The sequence below is a fragment of the Apis laboriosa genome, unplaced genomic scaffold (genome assembly GCF_014066325.1).
Source record: "Apis laboriosa isolate Shangri-la unplaced genomic scaffold, ASM1406632v1 scaffold1_cov151, whole genome shotgun sequence".
NCBI lineage: Eukaryota > Metazoa > Arthropoda > Insecta > Hymenoptera > Apidae > Apis > Apis laboriosa.
The window spans coordinates 2342218-2358087 of NW_025222279.1; the positions used below are offsets into that span (position 1 = coordinate 2342218).

At 26.9% G+C, this 15870-nt stretch overlaps 1 protein-coding gene across 1 annotated transcript in view; it reads right to left on the reverse strand.

Moving 5' to 3' along the window:
- LOC122712286 (failed axon connections) overlaps positions 1-15744 on the reverse strand; it is a 32638-nt gene extending 16894 nt beyond the window's left edge. Inside the window, exon 1 of the mRNA XM_043931811.1 lies at positions 15226-15744. Coding sequence (XP_043787746.1) covers positions 15226-15567 — 342 coding nt within the window. The 5' untranslated portion in view covers positions 15568-15744. The remainder of the gene's footprint in view (positions 1-15225) is intronic.
- Between the last annotated feature and the right edge of the window lie 126 nt (positions 15745-15870).

The following is a 15870-nucleotide window of genomic DNA, read 5'->3' on the forward strand; positions in this document are numbered from 1 at the left end:
TTTTTGAAAATTACATTTCACATTTGTAATAACTTTGTAATAAATTTGGAACATATCCTGATACGAAAAATCTGGGACATTCTGTATGTTTTTCGATTTGGAAGAAAAATCCTAATTTGGCAATCGCAATTGACGCAATGAAATTTATATAAATTTTTTTCTTACGAACCTTAAATGGAAACAGTAGTAAATAATGTGTTGGTATCAATGTTTATGTAAGTAAACTTGTGTATTGCGAATTATTACGACGATACAGTGCACCAGGTGCGACATTTTATTTCTTTTTCAATTTAAATATCCAGTGAGTCAGCTGGTTTCTCAGACGTGACAATTCTGATACAGTGAATTCGGTATTGCGTGTATCTCGAGTAAAAATATATGGAAAAAATATAAGTCGAGTTTAAATGTTTGAAATTATTATAATTAAAAAAAAATTATAAAATAATATTTTCTTAATCATTTCTTATAGATATATAGAAATAAATCAGGGAATTTTGAAGCTTTTATGGCGTAATGCCACAAAGTTATCACAATTGATACGTAAGTATCTATATGACAATCGACCTCTGATGACATTCTGACATTACGAAACATCGAAATATTTTTTTCGAAAAAACAAGTTATTATACTTGTATTAATAATTATGATATATATAATATATCTATTTCATCATAAGACTTCTTATTTTAGGATCTTATATAAATATATTAACTTACATTAAAACCTGCCATGAAGTCTCATTTTCCTGCGAATTATAATCCTAATCATCAATATATATTCCTATTTCAAAAGAAATCAAGATTATTTTATAATCTTTTTCCTATAATCTATTTCCTACGAGCTCGCTAAATCGCAATTACATGAATCATTTCTTAGATCCACAAACGCTATCATTCTGAAGTAAGGATGAAATTTTATCGAGCGATAAATTTCAATTACATGTAACATTGTGTTGTACGCGACGAGAACGTTGGTTGTTATATATCAAAAATAAACATCATATACATTGCGTGTACATATAGGATATTTTATGAACATTAGATTGTCTTAAAATGCAACGGGCAGAATATTATTCTATAAATAAAGATAAATAAAAAAAATTAAATTAAATAATAATATATTTTGTTTATCTTGTCTCTCTTTTCTTTTCAAAATAAAATAAAAGATGAATTTTTTAATTTAATTTTCTTCGAAGATGAAACCTCAAACATGAACATTCATCTTGACACATATTCTATAAATACAGTATTTATTTGTTACGAGTTCACAACTTAGGACTGGCTGTAAGCTAAGAACATAAAATTATAGCCTCATTTCATCTTTATGGATAACAACAAATAGTAGAAAATGACAGTTAAAGACGAAAAATTCAAGCATTTAAAGAAATTTATGATATATCGTTTCGGTGTAAAATTATTCGCTTCATTGGTTCCAAGAAGAAATTTCCTCTTCTTTCAATAAGAGGAAATAATTCTCAAATTGAAAAAGTTCGAATATATAACGAATATAAATATTGTAAGTAACTTTTATATACGTATACTATTACAGCAAGAAACATAACGAAAAGGTTTGGAGCAGGTTTTTCGAGTAGAGATCTGATTACTTGCGATTTACGGCGTCATCGATGCACCAGATGGTAGACAGTATACCACTTTTACGAGTTTGAAGGCTCTCTCGATCGAGTTGGAGAGCTCTTGCCGCCAGTAGTGTCAACGTAACGGGATCGGTAATATTACCAGTATCGCATTACAGATTATGAGCAAGCCATATTACACACGATTGTTTATTGTTGCTTAGATTGTGCAGTTTTGTAATCTAGATATACCTTTATAATGTGGAAATAAAATAAGAAAAAATGATATAAAAATAATCGATTTTAAGAGAATCTTTTCTGAATTCTTCATTACTATATAGGAATGACATATAGCATATAATATATAACAATTAAATAATAATAAATTAATAATAATAAAAAGAAAAAGATTCTTTTAAACAATCTATTAATAAGTAATATTATAAATAGAAAAGTAATTTCTTTTTTTATTGAAATTTAAAGTCATATAACTTCTAAAATTATTTAATCAGAGGGTTTTAATAATAATCACTCAGGTTAGAATTCTATTTGAATAGAATATTAAAGAGAGCTATTAAAAACTGAAATTTTTAATTATTATATGAATTGTAAATTATCAACAAATATTTTTTAAATTCAAATCAAATTATAAAATTAGAATTTTCTCATACAAAAAAAAATATTTTTTGATTCTTTTACTATGACTTTGAATAAAATTATCATAAAAGATAGAGAATAGGTTTATGAATTTCCAAATAATTTCTTGAGTCTAAATTTAACACTGGTATCGTTAAAAACTGATAACCCAAATACATAATCCATATATAAAATTCAAACCAATTTTTCTTTATTTTTTAAATAAAATTATTCTATTGGATAGAAAAAAGTATTTGGCATCAAATTTTAATAGAAATGTGTCTAAGCATTATAAAATATTTTTTAATAAAGTTGCGTGTATGTGTGTGTGTGTGTGTGTGTTCGTTGTTGTTATTAATTTTAGAAATTAAATGTGAAAAACTCAGTCTTTCTCCGAACAATACAATCATTTGATTGTTTTCTGATATTACCTTTTCTTTGAAAATTTTTATTACTCTTTCATCGATCAATAAATCGTTTTATTCCCTATAATTAGACTTGTTTTATATTTTTACAATCTACCATGTAACAACAATCGAGGCTTCACTGGTCTCGATTCCAGGATATACCATTCCAGTGAATCATCAACCATGAATAATTACCGTCTGTTTTCTGATCGTTCTCCTCGATAAGGAGGATACCACGTTACCGAGACATAATCGCATTACGTTAGAATCCGCTAATTTGTAACCACCTCATTAGGATAAGGCGTTTATCGCTTATACATTGATTCATTCTTATTGAACAACTGAGCAATTATCTTCGATGAGCTTTTTCCGATCAATGCCACTTTTGTTCACTAAATAAGAATCATTTATCGATTTGAATGAAAGAAATTCATTATTTTATTTATTATTATTATTATTATCTATTATGTTGTTACTTATTTTATATACAAATATTATTTATATTACATATATATATATGTAAATAATAAATATATCGTTATAATAGTTATAAATAGTTTTCATTATATAGTTTTGAATAAATTTTATCATCTATTAAGGCACAATTTCAACTTTCTTTTAATGGTATTCAGTAAGTTAAAATTATAAATAATTATGTAAAAATATATTGATATCTTATATAATTGCACATAATATTAATATTTCCATAATGAAAATTGATTATGTTCCAAAGAGATTTGATATTCATAGATAAATGTAACTCATGTTATATGAGACATTAACGATTCATGTAGTGTTGTTGGATAGAGATATAATTTCCACTAGATGTATATAGGAGGCACTATTTAGTTCATTAGTAATGTAATGCAATAAAGTTTATAATATAAAATAAACATGATCACAATTATTTTTTTAAATTAATTCTTGAATTTTCTCTTTTTCTGTCTTTTTTTTTTTAATTTTAACTTATTATTATTATTACATTTAATTATTACGTTATTATATTGAAAAATTATAATTAATTATTTCTCTATTCACATAAACAAATAAAATTTCTATACATAAAAGAATTCATTTTTCAGAATTATATATTTCTAAAACTACAATTAAAATATTTAATAAATTGTTTGAAAAGCCTACAAATCAATATCCAATCAAACACCAATCATTCCAAACATGATCAACCTCAACACCATTCAACAAAGAGGAACGCTTTCTACGTGGTTACCAATGAATCGCGTGAACGCATTTCTGCACGCATGCGCACGAATTCGAGGCACATAAAACAGTATGTGCAAGCGACAAGTAAATCAGTATTCATAAAGCACGATGACGAGAAGCGATTGAATAGACTATCTATTGGATGAGTCGAACAAATCGAACGGAGGATGCTTTATATAGGAATGGAGAGAACGCGTATATCACGAATTGCGTCTTCGAATGGACAGTCCTCGGACGGAAACCGCGTCGCGTTAATGCGATACCTATTGACGACCGTCGATGGAAAACAACCTTCATATGTAAGGTTTCACGCATACATACATTTTTATGTATACTGTATATTCTTTTATGTGCAGAGAGTATAGATCTTTTGCGTTCGCTGAATGGTGGATTAAAATTGATTTCTTTCTATATTTCATGAATGTGTATATGTTTATATTTATAAACGAGATTAAAAATCGAGACTTTATATTATTTATTAAAAAAACATTATTTATTTGATTTTAAAAAATAGATTATCGTTGATAGGTTTAAATTGAACTGAAAATATTTAAGGAATTAAATTGATATTCGTATTTTGATATTATCGGAATTTACAAAACTAATTACAGCAACGGCATTTACGTTAAAAATAGCAATATGAATAATTCACGGAATCCAGAGCAAAGATGAAAAAATGTAAAAGCAAAAAGACAAAAAGGAAACCATGACAAATGGAAGAAAAGTCTGTACATTTACAATGATCATGTTACTACGTCGGAAATTCTGTCTTTAATTGAAGATAACATCTACTCCTGCCTACTCGCTTGGTTGCTTAAATTGCAAAGCAAGAAACTGCATAAAAGAGTCATGTGCAATATGATTAGGAAATTTTTCTTGGAAGATAAATTGGAAAGAAATAATGTTTGACGCGTTAAATTAATGAAATTAACAATATATTTGACGGATATCTCTATCCAAAAAAAAAATGTATAGAAAAAAAAAATATATTCTATTGATAAAACATGTAAAAAAAAAAAAAAACAGATAAAAAAAAGAAAAAAATAATTTTATTTTGACAGGTTCTTGTCCATTACTAAAACAAGATATGTTCCTATAAAGAACAAAGAAGATATATCGCAGTTGTGCAAAATAATCACTATGCATGTATAGGTATGAGAAAAATGCATTCTTAATATATGTAAATTCTTTAATTCAAGGATATTCAAGAATATCACTCTGAAATTTTTTTTCATTTTAAAATTCAGTCGAATTTTTTTTTAATTCTTTTTTTAATTTGACAAATATTACAAAATAAATATTATATATGATATTAAAAATAAAAACAAAAAACAAAAATAATATAGAATGAATTTGTTTCTGAAACATTTTATCGCGAACTTAATTTCAAATAATTTCATCACGTATATGACAAAGTATGCAAATTAAATTTTTCTTTCAACAGAAATGATATTTAAATGAAGATATAATTGATATTTGACATTTAATAAAATAATTTAATAAAAATATTTATAGAAAATTTTAAAAATATTATTTAAAATTATTTGATAAAACCTATTAATTTTATAGTATGAGAAAAAAAATCTATTATAAAGCAAATTTCAAAGAACAGATTTGTAAATATACTGAAATAAATGATGAAAATCTTTTCTTTAATTACTTATTGATTTCAAGAAAATAATTTACAATTTTATTTATTTTTGTTTTAACTTTGAATAATGTAATTGCAGAAATATAAAAAAATTCAATGTTTTATTTTAACATAAAAATATAAAAAAATGATTAATTTTTTGTAATATGAGAATATAGAAATTTTTTAATATAAAAATTTATAAAAATATATATCATAAAATAATATTATTTTTATTAAAAGAATTTCTCTTCTCTAATATATATAGCTATATTTAAATATTAATAGCTTTGTTATATCGTCTAATAAAGGCTCTATGAAAATGTTTCTATTATTATAGTATTCACCATTCTATTAACATTTCCATTAAGATTATTATCGAGAATTAAAGAAAAAAATCTGGCACTCATTGAAGCCTATATACCAGCCTTAATAAAGAGAATCGAGTTACGCATTTGAACAGCCGGAAGACATATCAAATACCTCCCACGGTGAATCAGAATAATTTTCGTTCAAAAATTTAAAAACAATATTACTCTGTTACTTTTCAAACTCAATACCTTTATTTTTTTCTTCACACATTACAAATAAAATTGTAATCATGAATTGAATTAAAATAATGATAATAATTTAAAGATAATATCTGTTTAAATCATTCATAATGTATTAATATTTATATACTTTTTTCACTTTTAAACTTCATCATATTGTTGTGCATAAGATTCAAATATTTCAGAGCATTTCATTTATACAAACGCCCTCTATATTTCTCGAATAAATCTAACTTTCACGCTAATCTTTAAACCTTTCCACAATCGCTATAATCACATCGTAAAATTCTTTAGATTCGACGGACTCTGAACACAAGTGGCTCTGGAAATTCCAACGAGATATGTTTCATAGTACATCGTTGAATGCATGTGTATGCATTTTTTTTAAACGTATAGAACTTTCAAGAAATTATTTTAAAAAGCACAGGACATGAAATAAAGTAAGAGAACAGTTTATCCACATCTTCTCTACCTATTTCCGGTGATTTAAAGAGTCTGACCTGACTCAACTATGAAACGTGCACACAACGCACGATTCCTCGTCTCATTTCTCCCTTTTAGCTTTTAGCTCGAATTGATCAAGAGCAGACATAGTAGGCCAATCATGTGCCATCCAGAATGAAAGTCTTATTAACGCAATTTCATGTATTATAGTCCGATATAATTGCTAAATTAACACGCTTGAGATTAATAGAGGATAATATTGTGAAATTATTGCGAATTTGAAATCATTTCGCTCGGTAATTATGATTTGATGATATTATCAACATTTGATCGTGAAATATTTATGTTTTAACACATGGAATAGTAAATAACAGATGCGATTGAAAAAAATTAAATAATTTTTTCGAGAATAAGATTTTCCCGATGAAATCAAGAAAATAATTGATTGATTACGTAAAATCGAATTGATATTTTTTTTTTTTTTACAAAAAAAATATTGAATATAGATCATAAATATATTTATATATATTTATATATATTATATATATTATATATATTTAAATATATTTATATATTTTTTCAGTGCAAAATGAAACATTATTATTTGCCACAAATCCAGTGATAAAATAATTGATAATAGTTAATCATGTCTATGGATTGAGTGTGATTTTTACTATTCATTTTATTTAAAAAAATGTAAATAAATTAAATTTGAATAAAATAATCCTAATTTACCACAATACAATATCAATCAATAATTTTTGTAATTTTCAACAACAAGAAACAAACTATTCATTTGTCTCATTAATATTCATATAATTATTTATTAATAGGTAGGAACTTGCGATTTTTAATTAGATTCCTGAAAAACTAACTAACTGAAAAACTAACTTCATCTGTCTCAATAGGGATTGATGTGTTATAAATTCTCATGAACATCTCGAGAACTTCGAGAACAGGAAATTTTTCCAAATTTATACTGGCATAACTTACTTATATAATTCATATGAGACATGGAAAACTTGACAAATTGTACATATTTCTTAATGTTTCATACTGTACATCATATTGTATATTGAAAACTTCTTTATCGTAATATTATTATCAATAATATGTTTTATATAATGATTAGATAGAATTTTTAATTAGAGATAGAAAAATATTTCAGAAAAAAAAAATAAATAAATAATATAATATATATTCCATTATATTCCATAACTTGGAATTATTTTTAAATACTTTCGTCCGTTAATGCAGGTGCAGTTATATATATTTTTTTTAATAAAACATGGCCTTGAATAAGATTTCCAATCCTTATATGCCCATATTTTTCTTAATTATATATTGGCGTGCGAAATATGATTGTTTTAACTACTGATTATATTATAATAAAATTATAATTAATTTGTGAATTTATACATATTTTCGTATTTTTTTATAAATATTATATAATTATGAAATTGAAATATTCGTTATATCTTTATTTAAAACTTCATTAACTCTTTTCACATGGTTCTTATATACAATCCCTTAACTAGTCGAAAGAAAACGACGAGTTAAGAGGATAAAAAAAGAAAGTAAAGGAAGAGTTATTTTTAACTATACGAATTCTGAATTTACTAACTTTGGATCTTTTGGACTTACAAACTTTAAGTTTGGTAATTCTAAAAATCAGAAATTTAGTATATCAAGTTTAATACACTTTGCTAAGTTTTAAATTTATAGTATAAAAAAAATTTTTAGTATATTGACGATTCAATTTAGTAAACAACAATTTTAAATGCTTCTAATATTTTGAAATCTTACAAAATATTAAAAATATGAATTAAATGAGGTTCATCGAAATATCATCGTAAGAAAGAAAATTATTTTTCAACCGAAAATATTTATTAATGAAGAAATAGTTTTCCACAAAATTCCGAACAGTTATATTAGTTATAGAATATATATATATATAATTATAATTATAGAATTAGTTATATATATTACAAATATAATATATACAAATACGAAATAATATATATAATATATATATGTATAACTTGTGTAATAGTAAAACACTAATAATAAAATATTTGTTTTAAAATGTTATTCTTCATAGAAGAAGAGAATATATATGTATATAATAATATTTAACTGTGTATGATAGGAATGGATCAAATTAATAATATCAAATTAATAATATTAAAAATATTATAGGAGAGAAAAAGATTACATTTTTATATTAATGTATCAATTGAAAATGTGAAATAATTCTAAAAATGTATTTGAAAACTAAAACGCATAATGCCACGTGAAGCCATAAGTAGGTGACACATTAATATCGTTCCATATATGAATCAGCAATCATAAAGTCTTTTAAAATTTATATTAAGAAACATAAAGAAAGAGCCATATAATTAATAAAAAAAATAATAATAAAGATAGCAATAATAAGAATGTATAATATGATAAACAATTAAGAACCTTACAAGATTAGAAAGTCTTCTTATTAAATTTTAATACATAATATTTCATCCAAATTCCGACAAATCTTCTAAATCGAATAAAATTTATTTTAGTCACAATGTCAATTATGAAATTCATTTATATCCGATGATCATTATTCTGAACCAGCTCGAAGGTCAATCCCATGATTTGCGATATCAAAATAAGTAGGCAACGATTCGAAGTGACCGATCAATCATGCAATTTAAACACTCGACCAAACTGCAATGATCGCTTAATCGGAAACACTTGGACGATGTAATAAAGCTCGCTAAAGGTGTCTATGGCTGCTGACTTCTCCCAACCTAAATACCAGACCACTTTGTTTTTCCTCGTGAACTACGTTCTCCAGAGAGTTCCTATGAGTCACCTCATTCCATGGCTCGTTAAATCCCGACCCAGCCCAAGCCATAACTGGAGTCCATAGAATGGTTTCCTTCTAAAACCTGTCTTCCTCGAAAGAATTTCGACACCGTTGCCTATCTAACTCATATTTAATCTATCAACTGTGATATAACTGATGTTATCTGAACTTTGACAAAATTTAACAAACATCATAAATTTAGGTTTTTATAAATGTTTAGAAATTTTGTAAAGCATGCAGAAACGTGCCAATAATAAGATTTATATCAGGAAGAACAATTTCAACCACATTTATACATGTGAAATTTTTACTCAAAATCTTTTAGAAGTAATCTATTTTCGATTAATTGCCCAAAAATCATATAATACACGGTCGAATTGATTAAAACGAAATACGTGACCTCGATCAACTTGTATTCTTTGCAATGAAATCTGCTTTCTCTCATTACACCGTCATGAAAGTATAATACTTATGCTCGATGGAGCACCGATAGATCCTCACAACGTGGTTACTTATTGCAGAAGTACCAGATACGATTCCTTCTCTTTTATGCCGCTATCCCCACCTCCAAACAAACCACCGCTACAATCACCCTCGTTTAACAGACGAGTGTACAATGCAATTATAATGTATCGTTTTCGTAGTCGATTTCTCGTGCTTAATATGTATCGGAAACCGGTCGCGAATAAATCGGACCGGAAACGAGTTTAGCGTGTGGAGAAACGTCGGAAACAATCGATTGGCCGGGCACAAATGGCTCGGCCCGACAGACCTTCGTTCGGGCATGCGCATTACGTACGCGTCTCTGTCTATCCTATTCACTCTTTCTCAATCGTTCGCACAATTCGTTGCTCTCTCTGTTATCCATCCAAAATGCTATCAAATCTTTGATAATCGATTTTAATCCTAAAAGTTACTTGATGAAAAGAAAACAAATTATATTTAAAAAAAAAAAATAAAAAACAATGATCAACGAATAAATAATTGATAACAAAATGTATCAAAATAGAACATATTAATAAATAAAATAAGACTTTGTTATATATACTTAATTATATAGATATAATTACGTAGATAATTATATTTGGAGCAATGAATAAATAGAAATTCTAATTACTATTACAAAAAATGAATACGATTAAAATGTATATGTGTAATTATATAGAGTTATTTGAAAAAAGAAACGAAAAACGAAAAAAAATATATGAAAAACAAATATTTTACAAAAAAAGAAGTAAAAGAAAATGAGAAAACTGAATTTTTTAGATAAAGTTTCATAAAAAAAAAATTATGCATTTAATATACATAGTTAGAGATTGCAATATATTAAGAAATATGGAGCACAAGTGCATACCTATATGAATGTTTAGAAAAAACTTAAGAGAGAACTCGATGGATAAATTAGCACAGTTTCACGCGTTCCTGTGTCCCGCTAACTTTCGCACTGAAAAGCGCGTCTTGCCAAGAAAGCGTGAGAAGCAGATATAAAACAGAGAATTCTTGTTTCAGATTTTTTCATAACCTAGTTTGGTGTATTAACAACTTATACTATTTTAAACCTCATTATACACTTTTGAAAGTGGTCTCTTCCTTCTCTTTTATTTCGCAACACCATGTAAATCGTGCATTCTTTCAAGGACTTCCAATATTTCTATGAATATTCAGATGCATATTATAAAGCTCTGTATTTCTTATTATTTCTTATTATTAAATATAATTCTTTATATTTATATACATTTTTATTTTTATTAAAATTCATTATAACAAGTAATTGTTTGAAATAATTATCTCTTTATTTCTTAGAATTTATATATAATATATTTTTTGGAATTTATTTATATTATATAAATAAATTAATTATTGTTTTTAATATGCATATAATATTAATATATTCATTTTATACTTGTTATTTATTTGTAAAATAATTATCTGAAAATATAAATTTAAATATTAATAGATTTTAGAAAAATTAATAGATTTTAAAAAAAGAGATGAAAAGAAAAATTCTTTAAAAATGTATATTAAAAATGAATGAAAGATATAGCGTAGCACTTTTGATATATCGTAAAATAGTTGACGAAAATCTTAAAATATCAGTCTTGAATTTTAACATAAAAATTCCCCTGATTTTAACATTACATAGTAACCAGAAAAATAATTTATTATTACTTTACATGATACATTCTTCACAAGAGAATAATTTCAAGAATAAATAACAAACCACAATAATCCAGATTGCATTCTTCGATTTTTATAATTTGGCTTTAAACAAAGCAATAATTGCTATAATAAACTATAATTGCCAATAAATAATATCAAATAATATTGGAGATTCATTAAAATTGTTAAAATTTGTTAAAATTTTTTGATTCAAAAATTATACAAGCGTCTTTTTTAATGTTCGATAATTTTCAGTAAATTCAATTTATTTTATTACGAGATAAAAAAAATGTCTTTCATAATACCAAAGAATACTTTCTAAATGTAGCATTCAAAATCAAATACATATAAAGAGATACTATTATATATATATATATACATTTATCATATAATTTATAAAAATAGAAAGCATTTCTTGGAAATTGCAGACATGCTTATATAGTTGGTGCAAAATTGGTCAAGTTGGCCAATTGATCTGGGCTACTCCATGCGTTATTTATACCTATCTTGATAATGATTAGTTCAATAGGAACTTCCTCTGTATTACCTGTGACCTCTTTTGTTCCAGTTCCACTATTTTACTATTCGAACAAGCACTCATTATAAAAGAGTTACTACGATTCTTCGTATGGGAATACAATCTAGAAAATCGTTCTGGAAGGCAATTTCTGACCAACTTTGAACAAAAGAATGATTTTATTTATTTTGCGAATTAAATTCTTAAGAAATATATAGAATCGCGAAAAACTTAAATAAAGACTATTATGAATAACTTTATTTTTTACATTTCCCAATTAAAAGATTTAAATTAAAAAAATTTCTTAATTAAAAATATTCTATGAAATTTTTTTTATAATATTATATGTATATGTATATACATAGTATGTATAAACATATGTATAAATTATATTTTATATATTTAAATTATATTTTATTATTAAAAATATATTATATTTTTCAAAAAGAATTAAAAAATTATATAATACAAAAAATTTATAAAAGATATAAAAAAATATTAAAAACAATATATTCTATTAATGCCACAATTATTTCTACAATCAGAGCAGAGTATGAGTTTGAAATCACGATTCAGAATCAAAGTATCCACAACCAAGTACCGGAAGTGGAGGCGTCAGTAACATTCGACAATTGCAACTGATAAATTACATAAAGTACAATTCTCTATTAGCATATCTAAAAATAACTCTTCCAATTCAAAAAGATTAACCAGACAAAACCATATCATTTTATTTAAATCGATTTTGATATAACTATATAATTATTGTTTGAAAATATATTTTCTCATTTTTTCTTTCTTAAAAAGTTATTCGAAATTACAAGCATGATATATGAACCTCATGAACATTAATTTACCAGAGAAAAATAAATAGGGATAAAAATCGGATAAAAAAAATGTCGATCTTCTAAAATCTGCTTTTCAAAGTCTCCATATGTGAGTTCCCCTTCAGGGAAAAATGTTATATGTTCAACAGATGTCGAGGGGAGACTCCAGTGACAGTGGTAGGTAAAAAAAGATATCATTATAACAACGATTAAAAGAGAAAGGAAAAAATAATTTTCAAAAAATAACGACTATCCTAAAATGAAATTCCACTCGTTTCGAACCCGCAGAAAAGTTCTTGAATTCTTTTATTCTTTAACTATAATACATAATATATATAAGAACATTAATTTTAATTTCGTTAAATAAAAATGGTTCGTTTTTTTAAAAAAGAAATTATAATTATAAATTATTTTTAAAAAATTGAAAATAAAATTATTCATTTCAAGTTATTATCTAAAAATATTTTAATGAAGGATATTATGATGAATTATGAAATATTATGAACTATTTTCTAACAAAATTCATTCACGTATAATACCGTTCTACAATATATTATATATTATTATTTAATTATTATTCAAACAAAATTTCATAATATATAGAAAGAAAACAACGCCATCTACTTGTTTTCAAGAAGATCTACAATAAGACGTCCTGATTATTTATCATTTGTTTCACGACCCGCGACCAATATTGCCCTCTCTGCATCATGCTGTCAACGATATAAATAAATCGATGCAAAAACTGTGTATAAACACAGAGATAAGTGCTTATGTAGTGTGATTATCCCGAAAGAAAAAAAAGAAATTATCTCCGTCTTTTCTTGAGTACAAGATCATCATCCAGAACATGTTAAATATGTTAGCGCCTAAAAATACGACAATTCTTCATAGCGTATTAAAGATATTGTTTAATATAACATGATATCGATATTGTATTTGTAGAGAAGCGATGCAACACATAGTATGAAGCAACGATTAATAATCGACACTCAATCACATCTAGTGAATAGTCCCGTTGCGTACGTTCGAAGTTCGAAGGAGTCTGCTACGCGTCCTTTCCATCCCCATTGAAAACAGAAACGCGCAGGATCAAACCACGACGCACACGGGGGCATTTTGCCTCTGTCAAGTTAGAAGCCCTCCAATAGGCTCTCCGGCTCGCCCCCCACGCGAGACGCAGAAACCCGTTTTAAAAGTCCGTAGAGGAATGCATGCCGCCGGGCCTTTCACCTCTTTCACGAGAAAATATATTTTCATGCTTTTCGATCGTATGCACCCGTCATCCGGCTGCCTTACTCTCGTGGCGGATATAAAATTTTTACGATGGAAACCATAGCTACGCGCAATAAGAGAAATCGTTGATTAATTTTTTTTTTTTTTTTTTGAAACGTTGAAAATCGGAACATGATCTCAACGAGATCACCGATGTTTTATTTGGATGAAAGTTTCGTGAAAGATATATATATATATATATATATATATATATATATATCGAAGCGAGATCTAATAATAAAAGATTGCTAAGTTCGAAACAAGTTTCATGTTCTCGTGGATTAAGCTGACGTGTATACATATCGTATAATGGGAATGAGATTCTTATATGTTTAGCTATTACATGCACGATTACATGCTTAAGTCTTGCCACCATCAAAAGAGACGTGAGTACATTATCGCTGCTTGTTTAAAAGCTTGAGTGTAAACATTATAAGGTTTCTATAAATATTTGTATCTGAAATTCAAGGTAAGCTACTAGATTACTTTAACCCTTTATGGCATAAAAATCAAAAAGTTCTATAGTAAAATTTTAAATACATTGATAAATGTTAAATTAACTTACGTAAAATCTCATGTATTTAAATTTTTAATAATTTAAAAAAAATATGCAAATATTTTTTTCAAGTTTTCAGTTAAGAGAAATCGATATCGTGGTAAGAAGTATAAAATTCTTGAGAAAATCATGAATCATGAGTGAATGATTTGTCAACATTGTAACAAGAATAAATTTACAATCAAAACGAAACCCCGATTGCGCAGAAAGTAACGAAAATCGATCGAAAATTATATTGAAAGCGCATTTAAACATTGCTTTGAGCACACAAAGGTTGACAAGAGTCGCCATTTTGAAATAATCGGTAAAGGATTTATCTTTTGTATCTTATTTAAATATATCATGTTCGACAGTTTGATGAAATTATATATATTTTTAGTATAAGGAATACATTGAAACTTAACTTAACTGGCTTATAAAAAATCAAAAGGACGCGTTCTTGGATATCAGAAAGAAACATGACGCCTAGAGTTCAACCTTGGGAGCATTATACTCACATCGATTTTGTTTTGTCTGTATTATGAATTTCGAAATTCAAATGATTCTTATCAGAGAAGATATAATAATAGACACTTACCTCATATTTAATACCATTGAGTCGCAACCATGTTTCCACCTTGAGACAATAAGGTGAGATGGATGGCAAAAGAGGTATTCGGGAGAACTGATATAGATAAACAACATCCTTCTCATAGTTGGTTTTATGCACGCTGATAGCTTTGGTCGGTGCCGAGGATGGCGTAGCGGCCGCGGCGTCAGCAGTCTCTTCTTTTTTATTTTCTTCCTTTTTCGCCGCATCTTTCTCCTCCTGCTTATTGTCCGGCGGCGTTTCGTCCTTCAATGCTTCTTTCATCTCTTTCACATCTTTTATCTCTTTGCTTTCCGGCCCAGTATTTTCTGTTTCCGTTGCCATCGTCATTTTGATTATTTTTCACAAGTCCAACTGATCTTAATAAAAACGAGAAAACGTTTTGTACGAGCGAGCAAGGAAACAAACGTCGACGAACAAGTTCTCGAGCGACACTGGAAGCCTATCTCTCGAAGACAGCGCGCACCACACAAACGTATGCCGGGTACTCGTCGATCCCTCTGCTTGCCGGCCGGTTCCTTCTCGTCGCTGTCCCGTTCTGTCCACAGTTCCTGTCCCCCCAGCTAAAATTGATGTTGCGCATGCGCAAGCGCCACACCCCACTGCTATCGCCATATTTAATTGGCCCGCCAC